The 22,923-nt window shown below is 37.6% G+C and overlaps 1 protein-coding gene across 4 annotated transcripts in view; it reads left to right on the forward strand.

The window, feature by feature from the left end:
- PXDN (peroxidasin) overlaps window positions 1–22,923 on the forward strand; it is a 93,880-nt gene that overhangs the window by 67,640 nt on the left and 3,317 nt on the right. For 3 of the 4 annotated variants that reach the window (XM_027690244.1, XM_027690245.1, XM_027690247.1), the window contains 6 exons: window positions 481–1,984; window positions 2,740–2,874; window positions 5,316–5,524; window positions 19,148–19,268; window positions 21,584–21,716; window positions 22,577–22,690. In XM_027690244.1, coding sequence (XP_027546045.1) covers window positions 481–1,984; window positions 2,740–2,874; window positions 5,316–5,524; window positions 19,148–19,268; window positions 21,584–21,716; window positions 22,577–22,690 — 2,216 coding nt within the window. Of the gene's footprint in view, window positions 1–480; window positions 1,985–2,739; window positions 2,875–5,308; window positions 5,525–19,147; window positions 19,269–21,583; window positions 21,717–22,576; window positions 22,691–22,923 lie in introns of those variants that run through there. The other variant, XM_027690246.1, reaches the window with a different exon arrangement.

Here is a 22,923-nt window from a genome sequence, read left to right on the forward strand (position 1 = left end):
TCTTAAAATTCTGCAACTTTCACTGTAATAAAGCAAAACAAAGTAGTAATGTTCATTGAATTATCAAGTCTAAAAAGATAAAGTCTTGAAGTCCACATAAGTGTTAATGACAGTTTTTAAAATGCTTTTACTAATATGGGAAAACTGTTCCATTTGTCTCAATGTGAGGCTTTTATTTCTGAAAATATCTCTGCTCTCTTAAGTAACCAAATAAGTAATAAGCTCCTTTTCTGATAATTTTGTAAAATTTGTACATTAATTGGCATTTTAGAAAGTTTCCTCCTGACCTAGTAGTGGTCAAATTGTTGCTCAAATGACCTAACGCTCAAATACACATATATGATTATTACTGTTCCTTTTCAAAAATAAGGATGTTTAATTTAGTGGGAAATGTAATAAAATAAAATTTAAAATAAATTTGTGGGGATAATGAGTCTATAAAGCATCTGATTTTTCTCTTTCTCTCTTTTCTGGTTTCAGGTTATCACTATAATGACCTTGTATCTCCCCAGTACTTGAATCTGATAGCTAATCTCTCAGGTTGTACAGCCCATCGACGAGTGAACAACTGCTCAGATATGTGTTTCCACCAGAAGTACAGGACACACGATGGAACATGCAACAACCTTCAGCATCCCATGTGGGGTGCTTCTCTGACAGCTTTTGAACGTCTGTTAAAGTCAGTCTACGAAAATGGATTTAATTTGCCTCGGGGGATTGAACCCAGGAGGCTCTCTAATGGTTATGCACTCCCAATGCCTCGCTTGGTTTCAACTACTCTGATTGGGACAGAAACAGTAACTCCTGATGACCAGTACACTCACATGCTCATGCAATGGGGTCAGTTTCTTGACCATGACCTTGACCTCACCGTAGCTGCCCTAAGTGAGGCCAGGTTTTCAGATGGTCAGCATTGCAGTTCTGTTTGTACAAATGATCCTCCGTGCTTTTCGATTATGATACCACCAAATGATCCCAGAGTTCGAAACGGTGCGCGCTGCATGTTTTTCGTACGCTCCAGTCCAGTTTGTGGAAGTGGTATGACATCTCTCCTGATGAATTCTGTGTACCCACGAGAACAGATCAACCAGCTGACTTCATACATCGATGCGTCAAATGTGTACGGCAGTTCGGACCATGAAGCACTGGAAATCAGAGACTTGGCAAGTCAAAGGGGTCTTCTTAGACAGGGCATCGTACAGAGATCTGGCAAGCCTCTTCTTCCATTTGCCACTGGCCCACCAACAGAATGTATGAGGGATGAAAATGAGAGCCCAATACCCTGCTTTTTAGCTGGTGATCAGCGCTCTAATGAACAACTGGGTCTTACCAGCATCCACACGCTGTGGTTTAGAGAACACAACAGAATTGCCACAGAGCTACTGAAACTCAATCCACACTGGGACGGTGACACAATATATCATGAAACACGCAAAATTGTTGGTGCAGAAATGCAACACATAACATTTAGCCACTGGCTTCCTAAGATCTTTGGAGAGGTAGGCATGAAGATGCTTGGCGAATATAAGGGTTATGATCCCAGTGTTAATTCTGGCATAACTAATGAGTTTGCAACTGCCGCTTTTAGGTTTGGTCACACACTCATTAATCCTTTTCTGTATCGACTGGATGAAAACTTTGAACCTATTCCACAAGGCCATCTACCTCTTCATAAGGCATTCTTCTCTCCGTTTCGGATTGTAAATGAAGGAGGCATTGATCCACTTCTAAGGGGATTTTTTGGTGTTGCTGGTAAGATGCGTGTCCCATCACAATTACTCAATACAGAATTAACAGAAAGACTCTTCTCCATGGCACGTACTGTGGCTTTAGATCTTGCAGCTATGAATATTCAGAGAGGCAGAGATCATGGAATTCCTCCCTATCATGATTTTAGAGTTTACTGTAATCTTTCTTCAGCTCAGACTTTTGAAGATCTGAAAAATGAAATTAAGAATCCTGAAATCAGGGAGAAGCTTAGCAGGTGAGCCTGAGGTGAAGAAAAACAGTCAATTATCTAAATGTGCATGCAAAATTAGTTACTAAATGCCTTATCTAGAAAAAGATATTTGTTAAGAAAGACTTAAATGGGATTTTAAGAAACATCTCTGTGAACAATAAGAAGTTAATATATGCAGTATGTGTTCAAGAAATTATTAATTTGGTTTTGTAAATGCTGTTAAATATGAGTGCTATTTCAATGTAAGGTCATATTGAATGCCAGTCTCATGCAAGTATTTACATGTTCAGTTCCATTCATTCTGTACAGTAAAACAAACTGCAGTATCATTCACTGTAGTGCCACGTGAACCTCCTTCACTACCAGTAATCTGTTCTTCTTTAGAGCTTCAGTGTTTGAAAAGAAGTCTTCAGCTACCTGCCATTCCAAGTTTATCTGCGCAAAATCAAAGACTTAGTCTCAGCTAGAGTAAAAGAAGAAGTGTGTACAGAGGGGCAGGAAGTAGAAGCTATAAAAAAGAAACAATTCCAAGAAATCAGAAGAAAGATACTAGGAGAAAGGAAATTGTGGAGTAGACTTAGACCCCCATGGTGTTACAGACATACAACCTCCATTGCGGGATTTCTTGCACATACACCCACAGGTTGTTCACAAAGGATGTAGCACTGGCATTTTTACTGTGATTTATTTGTATCTCTTGCCCTTAGCTTCATGACATACTGATTATTTTGTAACTGTAAAATATTTGTTATTCAATATTTGTGTTTTTCAATTTATAGGTTGTATGGGTCCCCACTGAACATAGACTTATTTCCTGCTCTAATGGTAGAAGACTTAGTTCCAGGGAGCCGTCTGGGGCCAACTTTGATGTGTCTGTTAAGCACACAGTTTAGGCGCATTCGGGATGGAGACAGGTAAATTGAAATACCATGGAAACCAAAATTAATTTTAAATTGAGGATGCTTAGTAACAGTTTCAATGTCATGTTTCCAAACTAAACTCCACTTTATTTTCATTTCTGATTTTGAAATATAATTGAAAAGATGAAGAATACAGGTTTAAAACATTGTTAGAAGCCATGATTATTTTTTAAATCTCTTACTTTTTATGATGAATATGTCATACTGACTCCCAAATAGCAAAACAGCCAACACATGCTGAATTTCTTTTTACCAGATATTCAAGTCACTTACCTTTTTGAAAAGTGGATGATACTTATCTCCTTTCATTGTTATTTAGTCATTTTATTGGCAAAGAGATTGTGGTTGTTGAGACGCTTTTACCATCTCTGTTACTTAAGCATAAGTTGGAAAAGTATCACTCTGTTTATATAATCGCTATATATACTTCCATAAGAGCAGTCTGTGCACCAAAAGAGTGTTAAAAGCAGACAGGTTAACCCAAACAACACAATTTTGTAACTGTTTTTTAATTACTTTACGTAATTATAGAACACATTATAAACAATTTCTCATTTTCAGTTTCTGGTGTACCTGAAATAAGAGAATATTTATTGCTGTTGTCACAGCAACCAGATCTCCTTTAAATACTTTCAGCACACTCATTCAGTATTTGAAAATCAACATTTCCCTCATTTTAACATAATTTGTGACCTAGAATCCTGGTTTTCTCATGGCATGAAGGTAGAAAGATTGAGGCTGATTAATCTCATCCTAATGAAAGCGAAACAGAGGAAGAATTAGGAAATTAGATTTGATTCACTTTATGTATTGTTATTTTATTTATTTAAGTTATCACATTGCTACTTAGGATATAATAAAGGCTTTTTGATTTCTGTAGTCAATAACTCAAACCTTTTTGTGTGCTTTTTTAAAAGAAACACCAAACTTTCTTACATAAAATCTGTTTAAAAATTAAGCTGTGAACCATAGAACTCTCATTCCTGAAGGCAGCGAGAGTAAAAGGAGAAATATATGCCATATGAGCTCCACGTTACTGGTGACAAGTACCTACAATAGGACATTGATACTGCTTTTTGTGTGTATCCGTTTGCATTTTTTCAGCAAAAGCGCCTTTTTTCTGATTTTGTTGAGTGGCGTTTATTTGTTTTTATGGGGGTTTTATTTGCTTTTTTTGTTTGAGTTTTTTTCTGAAACAACATTTAGAAACTATAGGAAAATATTGAATGTTTAGGAAATGGTGTTCTTCTGTCCAAGGAGTACAACTGTTTTGAAGCAACATGCCAGCAAATAGTAAAATACTATTAGACATAAAGAAAGCAACTCTCAATTCTCTGAAAAGAGACAATGGACAGAGGATCAAAGCTGACAACCCCATGCAAACCAAATGTGCCCATGCACGGAAAGGGAGTAATGTCTGAAGGGAGCCTAATTTCATCTCAGGATGGAAATTTCAGAATCTGATCCTAGTACTTGGAAATTCATTGGCCAATGTCCAATGCCTTATGAGAATGATACACTAAATAGGTAAAATGAAATTTTTTGACCATTCTTCTAAGTTTACTATAAAATTGGTTTTGATTTTTTCATAAAGTTCAAAGATCCTATTTTTTTTTATTTTGTTTTGTTTTAAATAGGCAGGAAAAAAGTATCAATACTGAATTCTCTACAGTTTTGTGAGACAGAAACAATATCACAGTGAGCAGTTCTTAGATGTTAGAATACTGTAATATGTTTTCAAATCTTGGACAGTAACTTAAGACATCTTCTTTTCCATGGGACACTTGCTTTTCATAGTAATGTATTATATATATATGCTATTGATAATAGGCTTTTAGCCCTTTGTGTATGAAAAATAAATAATTTGAAACCACAGTGTTTCCTCCTTGAATATAATGAATTAACTGAGCATATATTAGAAAGTCTCTGAATCAGTATAGTCATTAAAATAGTTTTAACAGAAAAAAATTCTTAGTAAATTATCTCACTTATCTTGATAATAACCTAGTTATAGATTAACCATTCTTCTAATCTCAGCAATTCCATCAAAGTTTTTGCATACCCATGGGAAAATTGCCCAAGGAAAGAAATTATGTTCATTTAAGTCTCTATCTTAAAAGAACCCTGAAGGTGATAGTCTGGTGCCATTTTAGATGTCCAAGCATACCCAAGACATGGAAATTAGACTAGAAGAGGTATCAAAGAATTTTTAAAGATTTCAGCCCTTTCAGACTATCAGCATGACACTAAGTAGGGCTAAAGTGATACCAGGCACTTATATTTTGGCATCTGGATCGCTCCCTTGATGCAATGTAAAGCTGAGAACAGGATTTATGAAATAATTAATTTTGTCCTGAACACAGTATTGAAATGTATTTGGAAAACTGCCTGTTTTTTTTTTCACTAGCAAACTTGTCTTTTCTTTGAGATTACAGGTTATGGTATGAGAACCCGGGTGTGTTCACGCCTGCTCAGCTAACTCAGATCAAGCAGACATCTCTTGCCAGAGTTTTGTGTGATAATGGTGACAACATAACCAGGGTACAACATGATGTCTTTAAGGTGGCTGAATTCCCACATGGATACAGTAGCTGTGAAGATATTCCTAAACTGGACCTCAGGATGTGGCAAGATTGCTGTGAAGGTGTGTATACACGTGGATTTGGGGGCATTGATGTGTGTGCAATTTGTTAAGTGTCTATTGTATTTAAAGAATATATTTTACTGTTGTTTGGGTTTTGTTAAGACATTACAAATTCAAATCTGGAGCACAGCCCCTGTTAAAAGGCGGTCATTCCATATTTTATGTTCAATAGACACAGTATAAAAATAGCATAGATTTGAGCATTATGTGGTGTAGATAACTGTTTTCTTGTTTTCTTTCTTTTGCGGATAAATATTCTTGTTCATTGCCATGTTCTTCAAAAGTTAGCAGAGTGGGGTGATTTGTTTTTCTTCAAAAATAACCTTTTATTCTTTTCCTGAAATAGTGTTTACTTAGCTGAGTGAAGCACAGGACACTGCTTTGTGGCTTGTATGTTGGCTTCTGTCTCACATATAGATTTTCTGCACAGCCTGTCTTTAGCCAGCATCACATCAGACTTCACTGCATCTCCATCATCATCATCATGGCTAGGCTTCGCAAACGAAGATTTGGGAAGGGCTCTACCCACGTTTGTTACAAGCGCACTGGTGGCTGAAGAGGCCAATGTGAGATAGACAAGTCCGGTTGCAAAAGGCACAGCAGAAAAACTACTTGGATTGTATCGGCAAGACACGATTCTTTCTGCGTTGTCTTTTCTCCTCTAGAGTGATCCTGTGTGCGTTCTCAGAAGAAGCAGCAGCATTATAGGTAGTGTGTCTCCAGGCCTCCCAATTGGAGGCCAGAGTAGACCAGTGATGAAGATCAATATGGCCAAGGCTGAGATGTTGTTTCAAGGCAGCCAGTGGCAAGTTCACCATAGAGCACGATCTTAGGGAGGCAGTAGTCCTTCTTCCTTGAGATGTGTCCTGCCCAGCGCAGCTGTGTTCTCAGTAAGATGGCTGCAATACTTGTAACTGCTGCTTGTTCAAGAAGAGATGTATTGGTCACATAATCTGACCAGTGGATGTTTAGGATTGTACGGAGGCAGCGTTGATGAAAGCATTCTAGGAGACGCAGGTGGTGGCAGTAAATGACCCATGATTCGGACCCATATAAAAGAGTAGACAGCACTATGGCTCTGTAAACACTGATCTTTGGGCTTTTCTTCAGGTGTTTATTTCGCCAAACTCTTTTATTGAGTTTTCCAAAAGCTCTATATGCCTTTGCTAACCTGTTGTCTATCTCTCCATCAATCTTACCGTCCAAGGAGACGGGGCTACCTAGGTAATTAAATTGCTGGACTGATTTGAGCTCTGATTGGCCAATGGTGATATGGGGATGATGGAAGACTTCCTGAGGTGCAGGTTGATAGAAGACTTCTGTCTTCTTTAAGCTGACTTCCAGCCCAAAAAGCTCAGCAGTGTCTGCAAAGCAGGATGTTAAACGCTGCAGAACTACTTCTGTGTCGGCGATGAGGGTGTCATCATGAGTGTAAAGCAGCTCCCAGACAAGACGATTTAAGGTCTTAGTATGGGCCTTCAGTCGCCTTAAGTTGAATAGGCTTCCATCAGTACGATATCGAATGTAGATACCATCTTATTCATCGAGGTCTGCTGTGGCCCTTTGGAGCTGAAAAAGATTGTGAATAGGGTTGGTGCAAGAACACAACCTTATTTCACACCACTGGATATCAGAAAGGGCTCAGAAAGTGCATCACCATATCTGACTTGGCCGCGCTGATCCTCGTGAAGTGAGATGATCATTTTAAGGAACTTGGGGGGACAACCTAAACGTTCCAAAATCTGCCACAGACCTTTTCTGCTCACAGTATCGCAAGCCTTGGTGAGATCAACAAAGTTACATAGAGTCCTTTGTTCTGTTCCTTACAGTTCTCTTGCAGTTGTCTGAGAACAAATACCATGTCTGTGGTACTCCTACTGGCTCTGAAACCACATTGGCTTTCAGGTAGAATTCCTTCTGCTATAGTGGGTATTAGTCTGTTCAAAAGTATTCTTGCCAAGATTTTGCCAGCAATGGAGAGTAGAGTAATACCATGGTAATTTGAACAGTCTGATTTATCTCCTGTCTTCTTATACAAAGTGATGATGACTGCGTCACGTAGGTCTGATGGTAGTTCGCCTAGTTCCCGACAGCGCACCACAAACTCGTGAAATTTAGCATGGAGTGCTTGGCCCCCGTGCTTCCAGACTTCAGGTGGAATTCCATCAACCCCAGCTGCCTTGCCAATTTTCACCTGCTGTATGGCCTCGAGGGTTTCTCCCATATAGGGACAATGTCCAATTCATTCTTCTCAGTTGTTGTGTGATGGACTGAATTGCTGATCTTGCACTACACGGTTGGTACTGAAAAGAGTCTGAAGGTGTTCAGACCATCAATTCAGAATGGAGGTTTTATCTGTGAGAAGCATTTGACCATCTGCGCTGAGTAGAGGGCTTTGGACTGGTATGTAGGCCCATATGCTGTTTTCAAGGCCTCATAGAATCCTCTGTAATCACCCGTATCTGCGCAAAACTGAATTTTTTCTGCTAGATTGATCCACCACTTGTTCTGGATGTCACGGAGTTTCTGTTGGAGCTTGCTGCATGCAAGATGAAAGGCTGCTTTTCTGACATGACAAGATGGCTGAGCAAGGTCTGCTTGGTGAGCAGTCCTCTTCTTCCTCAACAATTCCTGGATCTCTTGATTGTTTTCATCAAACCAGTCCTTGTTCTTCTTGAAGGAGAACCCTAAGGACTCTTCAGAGGACTGCAGGATGCTATTTTTAATATGTTGCCAAAGTGTTTCAGGAGAGGGATCTATGGAATGATCTTCGAGCCTAGTTTAAAGGTTTGCCTGAAAGCTGTTTCTCACTGTGGCTGACTGAAGATTGTTAACTTGGAGTCTCCTCCTTGGAATACCACCCCTTTTAGGTTTGAACTTAAGGTTGAAGTTAAGTTTACAGAACACAAGTCGATGGTCTGTTTGGCATTCTGCACTAGGCATCACGCGGGTATGATGAACATCGCGAACATCTCTCTGTCACACAAAGACATAATCAATGAGGTACCAATGCTTGGGTCTAGAATGCATCCAGGTTGTCTTCAGACTATTTTTCTGCTGAAAGATAGTACTGGTGATGGTGAGCTGCTGCTCCGCACAGAATTCTAGCAGAAGTCGACCATTATCGTTGCAGTTTCCAATGCCATGCTTGCCTAATACTCCTTTCCAGGCTTCAAAGTTCTTTCCTACTCTAGCGTTGAAATCACCAAGGATAATGATCTTATCATGTGTGGAAACCTTTTGGGTAAGGCGACACAGGTCGGTATAAAATTTGTCTTTTTCGGCAGGGTCAGCTTGGAGAGTTGGGGCATATATACTGAAGAGGACAACGTGTTACTTGTTGTGTAGTGGAAGGCGTAAGGAGATAATGTGGTCAGAGTGACCTCCTGGCAGATTTTCAAGTTTAGGGACAATAGAGTTTTTGATCATGAAGCCAGCTCCTGAGAGATGCCTTTCGGTTCTGGGTTTACCTGACCAAAAGAGTGTGTAACCGGTACCATGTTCTCTGAGGTTGCCTTCCTCATGGAGACGAACTTCACTGAGAGCAGCAATGTTAATGTTGAGATGTGACAGTTCGTGGGCAATTAGGGCAGAACGACACTCAGGACGTCCACTACCTGCAGTATCAAGCATGGTTCTGATGTTCCAGCATGCTAGTGTCAATTTGGGTACACCTTTGAAGGCAGGTGTATGCCTTTGTCTCTTAATCTTTGTTTGACTGCAATTAGAAATTACTAAATTAGAAATTACTAATTAGAAATTACTAAAAAATCCATTGCACAGTCTCAAAGGCTATACCCTCATCTGTAAAGCCCCGTAGCGACAGGCGAGGGTTGAAATGGCAGGTGAAAGGTGCACTGGAAACCGCAGACCCAACCCTGCATGCAGGCAGTTCAGGACATTGGTTGCCTGAACTGACCCCAGAGATGACAGTCTCTTTTGGCAGCATCCTGAATGACCAAGCAGCCTTTTTCAAGGAGAGCACTGCTTGCTCCACATGGAGAGGGGCCTAGAAAAGGTGGCCTAAACAAAGCTCATCTCCCCCTTCACCCGGTTGGTTAACCGCGACCAATGGGCATCACTGCATCTGCAACATAGTTAAAATCCCTTCCTAAGAGAGTTTTCTCAATCATGCAGAATGATTTTCAGTAGCATCAAAAACAAAATACTTCAGAGGAAAATGATCTCTCTTTATTGAGATCTCCTTGACAATTTTCTTTTAACAAAACTTGAATGGCATGCCCAGGCTGTAAAAGTATATTCAGGAATTTTGGGAACTTAGCTGTTGAACTGTGACTATCTAGAAATTGCTCTCAAACAAATTACTAATTGGAGAAAACTTGCTCTTGAGAAGATAATGGTACTATTAGTTTATTATCATTACTAAATTCCATAGTTAGCATATATGTATATGAATCTTCTAGCTTTCAATACCAGTATCTTGTAGATTTGCTGATGAAAGGTATTCAGATCTGTGTTTTTTTCTTTTCTACTGCTGATTCTCTTGAGTTTGCTACTGCTGAGTCTGCCATTCAGTATTCTATCAAAAGATACGCATGAATAAAGAATTGTGTGGATTGCATTTCTGAGAGAAGTCACAATCTTTCACTAGTGTCTGTTTAACTCTTTTGGTAAGATATAGTTGTCCCAATGATAGAGAATTATTTTGTGATACAGATCAATTTAAGGCAAAAGGTATAAGTTAAACTGATGGAGAATGTCCCTGCAATCTGTTACAGATACAGTAAATCCTGAGGAAGGATTCTAAGTGATGTGACTGTATCATAAGAACAAACTCAGATATCATTAAAAATAAAAAAAAGTAGATAGAGATTTACTGTTCAAAGTTATTGCACATCTTAGCTTTTAAACTGGCTACTGTATTGTTTTGTAAGGTAAACAAGCCTTTAAAAAATAAGTCACTCTTGTCTTGGGTTAAAGACAATATTGCCAGGGAAGCAGGACCTTAGATGGAATAGAGAGCCCCATTTTCCCCAGACCTTATGTGAATTTGAAAATCTAATGACACTCATGAGGGAGGAAGTAGAAACAAAAGTAGCAATTTTTACTAAAAAAAGACCAAACAAAAGTCAAAACCAAACATGAAACAACAATCAATAACAAAGAAGGAATATCACGCAAAAAAAACCACTTTGTCCACCTCTGTGTTGTTGAGCTGGTAAGCAGCTTTTCTTTAGTACAGTTACAGCCGCAACCAGAATGTGGCACTGGCAGGCTTTCCTGGCAGTGGTGGGCACTCTGGGGGCTGCGGGAGCTGGTGCGCGGTGGCAGCGGATGTTTTGAGTGGCTCCGGCTCTGGCAGCCGCTGTGGCTGCAGGCAGGTGTATGTGGGGTCTGCAGGGAGGGTCAGTGTGGGTCCAGTGGGTGTGGGAAACCAGCAGGTCAGGACAGCGAGGCAGCGCCATGCAAGGCAGATGCCTATAGCAAGTAGGAAGTGGCAGAGCTGCACTGGAGCTCCCGAAGTTGTTGCTGCAGTGGTAGGTGCAGGGCACTGGCAAGCTGCAGGGCACAGGGCACAGCTGCATCTGCAGCAGCCAACCAGTGTGGGGGCTAAGGAAGCCAGGTAGAGGTTTCTCGAATCCCTGCAGGCACCTCCTTGTCAGAATGCTGGATAGAAGAAAAAAGAGCTGCTGTGGCGGTTGACACATGGCAATTCCTGGCAGCAGGGAGCTGGTGGAGCATCTGCAATGGGTCTGCGCCAGACAGCAAGAGAGCTATGGCAGGCACAGCTCTCGCTTTTAATCCGTCTTGTTCTCATATCAGTTTGCGCGGTGTTATGCTCTGGGTTAAGCTATAAACTGCCCAGAGCAGTTATATTTTTATTTAAGACTTTATAAAAGCCTTTTGGTTCGTTATAACCTCTAATTAGCATCTGGAGAAAGAGTTACACACTCTTCTCTGAGAATTTCTTTTTAATTTAGTGACAATAATAACATATTTTGGCAAAAGGCGTTTTTTTCTTTTCTCCTGGCAAAAACTGCTTTTTGCAAGGCGTTTATTTTCTTTTGCCAAAACTGTATTTTTTTGCTGAAAATACCAAATTTTGCCCATTGTTCCTCAGCACCATTTCTGAGGGCTAGAAAAACTTCAAATGAAAAGAGAAAAAAAAAGTTTCCAATATGTTTTGCAAGTGTTGAAACTTTGGCCAGAAGCTGACATAATTTAACAAAAATAAATTTCTCTTCGCTTTTCGAGATAAATCCCACCTTTGTCGCCATTTTAAAAATGTGCTCCAGATTAAGCTATAAACTGCCCAGAGTGGTTACATTTTTATTTAATACTTTTTAAAAGCCTTTTGGTTTATTATAACCTCTAATTAGTGTCCAGAGAAAGAGTCACACACTCTTCTCTAAGAGAATTTCTTTTTAATTTTGTGAGAAAAATAAGATATTTTGACTAAAGGTTTTTACAGGAGCAAAATACAACCAAGAAAAAAGCATTTCACTAAAACATTCAGCCCAAAGACCCATTCCACAGAAAAGACCCGCTAAAAACAATCAATATACCAGCTTTAGTAAAACACAATTCACTGGTTTTAAGTTACCCACAAGAGAAGGAAAAGAGTAACAGAACAAAACAGATTAAAAGGAAGAAAGAAAGATAGAAGGAGAGAGAGAAACGAGAGGAGAAAATAGTTACAGACAAGATTCGATAGTTCACATGATGTCAGATGGAGAGGGAGGAGAGAGAGAGAGAGAGAGAAAGACTGCATGGAGTCCTGTGTATTTATAGAGTTCAGTTTTCCCTCCCAGGCAGGATATCCCATCAGTGCCTTCCAGGCCAGAGTGAGTTGTGCTGTAGCCAGTCACAGGCTCCAGGGATGTGGTGTGGGTGGGCTACCAGGCAGTTTTGCTCTGACTGACAGCCCAGCTACACAGGTTTCAGCTCTGCCATGTGCTCTGCGTGGGCAGCAGGCCTTGCCTTCCGGCTCTGCCCTGTGCCCTCAGCACAGGCCTTACATGCAGGCCTTCCTGCTCTGCCATGTACCTGCAGGTCCAGGCCCAGCCCTTCCCTACACGCGCACACACACACTCACAGTGAGTTGGTTGCGAACCATATCAATAATTGTGAGATTCGGATCCAGGATCTCACATGCGGGTTCTGATCCCCCCTGCCACCCCTGGTCCCATGGTGGCACACACCTTAAAGCAGTGGGCTCCCTCCCCCGGAGGGAATGGGGGAAAATGTGCTGGACGCTCTGTGCTTTTATTTCATTGTCAGCAATTGCCCTCACTTGGTGGCAATGGCAAAATTCAAGCAGGGACTTTAAATGTGTAACGACACTCTAAGAAAATTCTTCCTCGGAGGACTCAGTTCAAAATAAAAGTGTGATACTAACAGAAATAAATACTTTAGGTTTCAGTGAAATCTTGTACAATATCCCCCAAATATAATTTCTTTCAGGCCTTACTCTAATTTTTATAGCTTTTTCTTTTTTTTGAAGGCTTTTCAGATTTTTTTAAAAAAATATTTACCAGTTTTGCCGTTCCCAAAATAATAATAATAGCTTGTAAAAATCTAGATATAATTGACACATTGCAATTTTAATACAAAGTCTTCCAGAATCTCTTCAAAAAATCCTTCCAGAATCTCTTCAAAAATGCCTGACATGTGCCAGAATTGAGAGAAAATCAATTATCACTCTTCAAGTGCTTTACCGTAAATGAAGCATATTCTGCCAGTTCAGGATAAGTTCACTTTGACATGGCTCATGAAACTTGACAGACAGTTTCAAAAATACAATTTTTTATCAATTTGGAAAAATAGTAAAACTGTTCTGATAAATTATGTGTTGATTCTCTAAATGTTATGTTATCACTGAGCCTTTTAGAGCAGATGTTATCTTTGGAAAGTCTTTAGAGTATTCATCCGTTCAACAACCTAGCTTGTATTTTCATTCAAGAATGTTGCTACCACAGGGTACTGCTGGATGCAGTACAGTCAGACAACTGCGAAGCCAAAGAAAGAGTAAATAACTAATGTTCTTTAAAAAATTGCCTATATTTATCCACTACTTCTGAACTCTTAAAGCCTTGCAGAGGTTAATGAGGAAAAGCAAAGTATGCATGGCTTGAACTATTTTCTTGCTTGGATGAATGACTGTGATGTTTCTGTGGGAATCCAGTTTAAGCAACTAATTTAAAAAATTTCTTTCCTTCCATGGTGCTAGGGACTCACCACTCCTCTGAGGTGAGGGGCATACACTCAGGAATGGCACTTTGAGTTGTATATATTGTGAGGGTTTGTTTCTATGAATTTATTATTGGTTATTATTTAAAAGAAAAAGGTTAAACCATTCTCCACATTTAAAATGCTTCTAATTGTTTTTTAGTTAAAATTATCCTAAGTTAAAATTTTGAGTGCAGAATACTGTTCATTGCACTTTACGTATGTTTCATTAGTGACCCATATGTTCAGCTGTTCCAGCCTGCTTTGAAACACATCTGGTTTTGTTATTTTTCCTGTTTTGTTAAAAGTAAAAATACTTTTCCATATGAAAAATAGAAAAACTTCTTAGTTACCAAAAGCTACCTTGTAGATTTCTTAAGTAAAGCTAGTATATATTTCTTATAAAGCAAAGCATTATTCCTCTTTATAATAACAAAATTATAGATTTCAATTAACAAATTCTACAACAGAATTACTAGTTTATGATGGCAAAAAGTAGGGGGTCCACTGAAGTACACGTTTTCTTTTTTTTTTCCCTTCACTTACTACCTTTCTTTGTCTTGTCAGAGATGATGAGTAAATACTGGGTTTACTGGGTTACTTTATTTGAGCAAAGTAGCATTTGAGCTTCAGATTTTCCAAATAAGAAAATTTTGGTGCTTTTTTTCAGGCTCTCTAGTGCAAAAAGTGTATTTCAATTTTGTTTTTTAAAAGTACTCAGTGTACACTTTCGTGATCACTCAATTGTGAGTCTTTAAAAGTTTCACACTTTTTGAGGGTGTTTTTTTTCTAAGTCAAAATGAAAAATTTCTTTATCCTTTTGTTTTATGTCAAACCCCATGAAGTTTCACATAGACCTAGGAGGACAATGGAAAATAGCCCCAGAGGAGTTGATTCAGATAAGATGCAAGTCATCCTCATAAGTGTGAACTGATTTAGGAAGATGATTTTTCTTAACAGTTTCTCAGTTAGCAAACAATATATCTCTTTGTCATAGGTTTGAAAAGAGATGTTGGAATATTTTCTCTAATGTCCCTGCGGGGAGTGGCATGGAGCGAAGCCGCACGCGCTGGGCAGCGCGGGAGTGGGGGATGGGGGGCGGTCTCTCGGGAAACGTGGGTTGACGAACACAACGGCACGGCTGGGGAGTCTTTTGTTCGGAGGTTTTTTGGTTTTTGTTGGCCGACCGAACAGAGCGGGGAGCCTGGTTTCAGCTGACTCCTTTTCTTTTCCTGAGAGGAAGTTTTTTTTCCCCACGGGACACCTCGCAGAGATCGACTGAGAGACCGACCCATCTCAGAGTGAGGTATTCTGCCTTCGGGACTGCCTGTGGGAAAAAGGACTCTTTCATTGCTGGCTGTGAAGCCATCAGCTGCTGGCTGCTGCAGGCACACGTGGCTGCGAGCAGCTGTTGAACTTCTGGAACAGTCCTGCCTTTCCCTCTCCTTTTCCCCCTCCCCGCCCCAGGTTGCCACAGGTTTCTTCCCCCCCAGACCTGGGGAATTGGGACTTTGTTTGTTTCTTCTGAAAGTTTTTGATTGCACCATTTGTTGTTTATTCAGATTTTGTTAATAAAAAACTGTTCTTTTCCTTTTCCACACTTCCACCTGAAGTTTCTTAATTTCTAAGTTGTAATCTTGTTAAACTAAGACACTCTCTATCAGATATTGTTGTTTTTTTGGTTTAATTCAGTAATATGACCTTATATAAATCCTGATTAGATGTGTTTAAATCTCACTGAATTTCATTAGAAGAGTTAAGACACATTCTTAATCTGAATGCATTTATATGTGATCTTCTAGTAGATTAGGCCTATATTTATAAAGTCCTGTATTTTAAGATCAGACCAACAATTATGCTGTCTATTGCTTCTCTACTGACCACATTACCTCTTATTAAGCACTTTTCATTATGCCCTTTCATCTTCAATGAAAATACTAAGCAACGCTGTGCTAAGCACTAAATTCTGTGAAATATATAATGGAAGTAACATTTTAAAATTTTACCAGCACACTTAGTGTGAGACTGAAAGTTCTTTTTGACAATGAAATTGTTCACCAGGGATTCCTCAAAATACCAAAAGGATGCAATTTATGCCTGAAAACATTTTCTCTTTACACAGAAGATTATTTTTGCTTTCTACGTTCAAATGTATCTTTTTACATTTAAATTTACGTTTAAAGACAGTGTCTTCTATACCATTTTTTCTGAGATGTTTACGAAATGTTTATACAAAATACATCTGTTCCAATCTGAGCAGATTACTGTTGGATTTTAGACCACCATATTACATTTTTTTGCTGCTGTTTAATTTATCATTTGTTAGAAAGTCTTATTCAACAGAAGAAATTTAGAGATGCAGGGCAATGTGAAGGGATGTGGCCTGTTTAGCAATAGCAAAACCAGCTATTTTGTGTTAGGGCTTCATTTCATGTAAAAAGTCATTTTCCTGTATTGTGCAGTTTGTCAGTAACTGCTTTATGAAAACATCTGCTCAAAAATATTTTTACATCAACCATTTTCAGTGTTTCTCCTCCGTTTTACTGCTCCCACTGGCATGACTACAGGTGCTTAGATATATAGAAATGCTTGCAGTTACAGCAGTTTAATTCACTACAATAAATCTCAGAGAATCAAGCTATTATCAAATAGATATTTATATGTGCTTTTGTTCACTTTTCTTTAGTCTCTCAAGTTGTTTTAATTAGAATCTACTATTACATTAATTCTCCATGGCCCAGATTTTGAGGAGTGATTCGTGGGGAATTTAGGAGTGTTCAGTAATTCTGAATGTCAGGGATTTTATTATCCAATTTACATTTTGCTGCATTTTCAAAACCTTGTGGGAAACAGGGCATTCATATACAGATGGAAACAGCAGTTTCTTTATGGAAAGGGTTGTTAAACATTGGAATGGACTGCTGAGGGAGGTGATGAAGTCACCATTCCCTAGAGGTGTTCAAGAAACAGTTGGACGTGGCACGTAGTGCTGTGGTCTAGTTGACAAGGTCAAAGGTTGGACTTGATGATTTCGAGGTCTTTTCCAACCTAAATGATTCTGTGATTCTGTAAATGGATCATCTTGACACTTCCAGTATAACAATACCTTATGTTGCTTTTAAACATTCATTTTTTCTGCAGAAAATAAATTGGAATGGGTATTGCTAATTTGGGGACATTTTAGGTAGGCTTAAAAAGGGAAAATTTTAGATTTATTTTTCTTGTTTACTGCTATTGCTAAAGTATTCTTCATTTAAAATAAAATAATTAAAAAAAAGTGTAAGAGAGAAATTTCTTGGTTTAGGCTTTCTGAAAGCTAAAGCATTCTGTCCTGCACCTCTCAGCAGTGGCAATCCAATTTGTTGTACCTGAAACAGAAACCAAGAACAAGAGATGTTAATTTGGCAAGACATGTATGAGTCTTTAAAAAACACAGAAAGTCAGGTGTGTGTGCTTAAAGCTGTCACTGAACATATGGTTCTCATATTTACTGGCCTAAGGTGATTAAACCTTCCCAGGATTTCAGACCTTTGTTTCTAAAAATCAATTTAGGAATAAAAAAAACAATGGGCCATTGTGTTATTGTATCAAAAAAATTATCTATATTATGCAAGATGACCTTTGCAGTTATTAAACAAAGCAGGATAGTAGAAACCTTTCACACGTTGCAAGAAACTTAAGTTTTTGTGACACTCAGGAAAACTTTAAGCAACACATAGCTTTAAGAAAAGAATTCCTTTGACCAAAACTAATTATTTCTCCCTTCAGAGTGTGACCCTTTTTCTCACTGTACTAAATATAGGAGTGTCTAAGGGTGTTCTAAAATGCCTTCATGCAAAGCATCTAATAGACACATCAGTCTGTTCCCATCTGAAAGCGCTTAGTTTCTGAGTGGGCAGCAAGAAGATTATGTGAGAAACAGCAGAACACATATAAAGAATGAACAATATGTTGGCAGCAAATACCATCTAGTTCTTTGGTGATGCTGTTATAGCAGGAAGGTAATGAATTTATTAAAGAACTGTAAGGAAAGAAAAGGGAAGGAGAATTGTGGGTAACTTATGTTCAAGAATGATCTGTAGGTATTGGTTTTGAACTGAAATTCAATCAGTACTTCTGGTTTTTTTGTCATTCAATTTTTTTCTTTCCGTCCTAAGTGATATTAAGCCATGGACAAACTTAATTTTTTCCTGACAGGGTAATTGTAATAGTCTAATTTAAATCCAGTGTAATTAAAAGTAGTCCAAGATACTTATTTTCGTATAATCTGAGCAATTTTACATTTGTTTCTCAAGTTGCTCAGTTCAACAGAGGCTGTTTATTAACTTGAAGCTTCTGCAATGATTTTTGTTGATACTTTAGGTATTCGATCCAAAATTCAGAAAAATACTTTATAAATGTTATTGACTTTCTGAACTAATTTGTTTTGTGCAAATTAAGAGGAACTTATAGAAAATTGCTCCTTCTGTGTTCAATTGTTTTCATGCCTCATTCTGCTAATACCAGACTTAGCTGGGATACATCCATGGCATCCTGTATTTCAATTTTCCCTTCTATTTTAACAGACTCTTCTTTTAACAGTTGATCATGCTGTTGGTTCCCGCTTTAGCTTGGTCATTATGACTTTTAGCTTTAAAGCTTCTGTGAACAGAAATGAAAACTTCTTTTTTCTCATTGTCTCCTTTCAAAAGTGCTGTTGCAGTTTTGCTTTGTTTTCTTTTTATTTTTTAAATGGGACTCCTTCCAAATACTTACTGTGTTTGGAAGGCTAAGTAAAGTGAACTGAAGGAAAGACATACTTCATCCTGTCAAGACGTCCTCTTAGGATCTTAGGAGAAGATTTCTGTCATAGATTATTCTCAGGCTTGAGATTTTCACTCTGTGGTGGGAAGAGCTTTAGAGTCTAGTGATACCTTCAAATTCCTGAAATTTGGAAATGGGGCTGGTCAACCTATAAAGTGTGTCTGCAAATGTTCTCCAGGATTTAATTATAAATTCTCTTTCAGATGCCAAAAATAACAAATAATAGATGGGATAGATGAGGAAGCCAAAGGGTGGTTTTTCTGTCATTGTTTTTCTTCATATGTAACTACCCCTTTTGAAAAGCAGAAAATAATTAAAAGCCAAGAGCGTGGAAATTTCAGAAGTGAAAAGAATAGTTAAAGTAGCACTAGATAGGTTTGTAAAAATAAGATTTATTCCTTTGTTTCACACTAAAAAGCTGGTCTGTGAATAATCAAATTCTCTGCATCCAGCTAGCTTAAATGTTGTAACACTGAGACATATTTATCTGCTATCAACTGATTCCAGAGGGATCAAACTGAATGTATGACTTGCCTTTATCAATTCAGAAGACATTGCAAACCCATATTAATATTATAACTGCTAAAATCTACTGTAGTTTATAATATGCAAATTCTTGTCTAATTTCAGACTGTAGAACTAGAGGACAGTTTAATGCATTTTCATATCACTTTCGGGGAAGACGTTCTCTTGACTACAGCTTTCAGGAGGACAAGCCCCTGAAGAAAATGAAAATGTCCAAAACAGTAAGGTGAGATTTTTTTTTTTAAGAAATATAAAATCCCATTTGTTTTCAAAATGGAATGAAACTGAATCATGTCTTTCTAAGTGCATACCACTTTTTTCCAGTGCCTGCTTTTTCAAGCATTTCAGTATTTCATTCTGACACTTCTGCATCTCTGCTAACAATAACCCACTTTTTTTCAAGCTCAAATTTGTGTAAGACTCTTTGTGAGTGACATAGCATAGTGCTTTTGTTCTTCCTGCGCTTTTCATGAAAAAACTCAGTAATGAAGCATAATTTGGGGATTTGAAATCCCTCGTTCCTACTGTGCCGGCGGTAACCAAACTAAATTATTTCATTTCCTCTTTGGAGCTCCTAGTTCCTCCTGTAGAAATGGAGAAAAATAAGTCTTGATTACACTGGCTTAAAAATTTGTGATAATGGTAAGGATGGCTTCTGGTAGCAAAATACTCAGAACAGGAAAGGAGAACAGTAGTGCTGCAGACAATATTGTTTATAACTCCCTAATCCTCAAAATATTGTAGCAGGGAAGTAAATCATAGTGTTGGTCACAAATTGTCAGCTGCACAGGGTCCCTGCCCTTTCCAGGTTATCAAAACTTACCTATGAATGGAATGAGTTCTGCTCAGACCAAGCATTTCTTGTGAAGATCCTTCATGATGAGCTCTTTTGAATTATAGCTCTTTCCATTTAGCATACATTCTTTTAGCAAATAAAATTATGTACTTTGATGATGATGACAACCAGGCAAAGTCTACCTACTCTGGCAAGGAAAGCATCTAGACAGATGCATAGACAGGTAAATGTATTTCAGCAATTTCAAATACTCATGTGGGTGTTCTAGCACTTGAAGAAACACCACCATTATATTTCACTTAATTGATAGGAATCTGTCCTGAAGTAACAGAGCCTTTAGGTGTTTAAGATTTTAGACAAGAGAAGACGAGAGAAGCCAGCTAAGTATAAGCTGGCTTATAGATAATATGAAAAGGAAGGTTCCTTTAAAGTAATCATTAGAGAAGGATGCTTTGTCTGTCTTTTCAAGTGAACTGGTAGAAGTTTTACAATTTACAGAACAGCTGTTCACTTTTTAAGGATGCTAGTTCCGTAGTTCTAAAACTGTAAAAGGGTTAAATTAAATAAAAATGAAAGCAAGAAAAAATAAACACTTGTATCTGAGTAGGAGCTTGCTCTGTTAGCTTGCTGTTTGACTGTGTTTCAGAAATCTACAATAGTCCAATTACTAATTAGGAATACAAAATGCGAAATTTACAATACTTTATTTGTAGCATAATTAAAACTAAAGCAACCTGTCTTTAATGTTTCCATCAGTTCTTCTGTTCATTGTATTTAAATTGCATGTGTGGTGAGAAGATTCTTTTTCTCCTTTCTTTTTTTCCTTCTCATTTTCAATAACTTGACCAGGTGGGGAAGATTAAACATTTTGTTATACAATAGCAGCTGGTTTACTTGAATTTTGGCATGTTATGTTGTTTAGAGTTCTTTTTCTTTAATTTGGATGAAAAACTATGGGAAACTAAGTAGCTTGAACCGCTGCCAGTAAGTGCTGTTTTAATTTATGCAGAAAGATTATAAATCATGAGCCCTGTTATATGGGAATTTCTTTGCCTGTTCATTCTTTGGGGTATCCCTTTGAACCAGATGACATGTTAACAAAATAGAAATGCTTGTATGGATTCAAGGATCTTAATCTAATAAGTGACTTAAAAATTAGCGTTATCCTTGCTTTTGAATGCATGTTTTGTTAAGTGATGCTAGATAATAAATTATTATTTATGGACAGTTCCTTTGATTGCTCCTTCTCATCAACAGATTGAATTGATTAACACCATTTAGGGTTGTACATCTGTTAAGAGATATCACCTGAAAAGTGCTACAGACAAAAGACTTTATATTTTGTGTACTGTACTCAGTACAAATGTTAGTTAAAATGGGACACAGGATTATGTTCATATCTAGAAGGATTTCTCATGTCTGCTTTTGTATTGGAGGCTCAAGAGTGAATTTAAGGTGATGCTCTACAGTGTCACTGATGACAACTTTGTGTGTACCCTGTATGAAATACATAATTTTTCTAAGTAGAAGAAACTCCCTGTTGCTGATGATATTAACAATAATCCAGAGCTCACCTGTCCTGAGTCTGTCTTCAGCACCAGTGGGTCTTGCATGCTGTTGTGGTTCATACTGTTCCTACATTTGTTGGTTGCTCTTCTTTTACATTTTTGCTAGGTGTTCCAAAATATCTAGGCAAATAAAAATGAGTTAGATGAATATCCTGATTTGGCATTCATTTGTTGCAGTTCTGTGAAACAGAGTAAATTTTTTCGTAATGCCACATCAGCATCTAATGAAAATAGAAATGTGCCTGCAGTGAATGACTTCAAAGAATTTGTTTTGGAAATGCAAAAAACTATTTCAAGTCTCAGAAATCAGGTAAGATGCTATAATGAACAGTGTTAATTGTAGATTTAATTCATAATGTTTTCCTAACACCACTCGTATTATATTTTTAATATTTAGACATCCCTTGCAGCCAAAATCCACCACATAGTATCTCAAACAGAAAACAACACAGAACATGGTGTGTTATTATTCTTTATTTCTATTTTCTTTTGAAATCATACTGAAGTACTCTACAACTAGACCCTCTTGACTCTTGAACCTGAAGCCTTGTGTAACCATTGTGTACTAAACATAGAATTAGTCTTTCTCGAAAAATTTTTGTGTAGTGTTAATAAAATCTTTTTTCCTATTTGAAATGTATAAAATCTATGTAAAGCTATGATTAAAATGTAGCCTTCATAAGAAATAATATGCCAATATTGTTAAGATCTAGATCACTTAAAGAAGAATTTTACAATATTTGCAAGTATACTCTTTACTAAGCCATAGTGGAATTCCATTTTTAAAATGTACAACATATAGGAGATGGTAAAAAATCAAAGCAAACATTTTTAATTAAGGTGGGTTTTTTAAAAAAAATCACCTCCTTTTCAAAACATTTTTGACAATTTAAATTTTCCATATATAACACATCTAGTTTTGTTCTCTTTGTATGCTCTAGCTGAATATTTCAATGTAGGAAAGATATATTTTCTGTTATCTTTCTTTTGAAACACTGACTCCATAGGTATTACTTGTTTCTAGTTATTTAGCATTATGAAAACTAAGTAGTGAGAAGAAAAACCCAGAGAAGTATTTAACATGTATTATGTAGTATAAGAGAAAAGTCAGAATACCTTGCACAAATAAAAACCTTTAACTTTTTAATTAACTTTTTAAAATGTTTTCAGATTAAAAATCTTGAATCACGCCTCAGTAATTCTGATTGCACTGATGAAGAGGGTAAATCATATTCCAGCAATGCAACCTGGAAAAGGGACCCTTGTACTGTGTGTGAATGCAAAGTAAGTATTTGGAAATTCATTTTGAGATAGAAATTATGTTAGTTTCTACTTCTAAAACAGCAGTCCCAGTTTTGTGCCTGCTAATTTCTGGGTAATATTTGCTAATTGTTTTTTATGGATCTTCAGTTATTTTGTGCAGAAAATTATATTTTCAGATATCCCTGCCCTTGACACTGTTTTTCAATCCAGCCTTTATCTATCTTAATTATATTTCCATTTTCATTAATATATAG

This window comes from Neopelma chrysocephalum, unplaced genomic scaffold (assembly GCF_003984885.1).
Source record: "Neopelma chrysocephalum unplaced genomic scaffold, ASM398488v2 Primary Assembly neopelma1_80b, whole genome shotgun sequence".
Classification (NCBI taxonomy): Eukaryota; Metazoa; Chordata; class Aves; order Passeriformes; family Pipridae; genus Neopelma; species Neopelma chrysocephalum.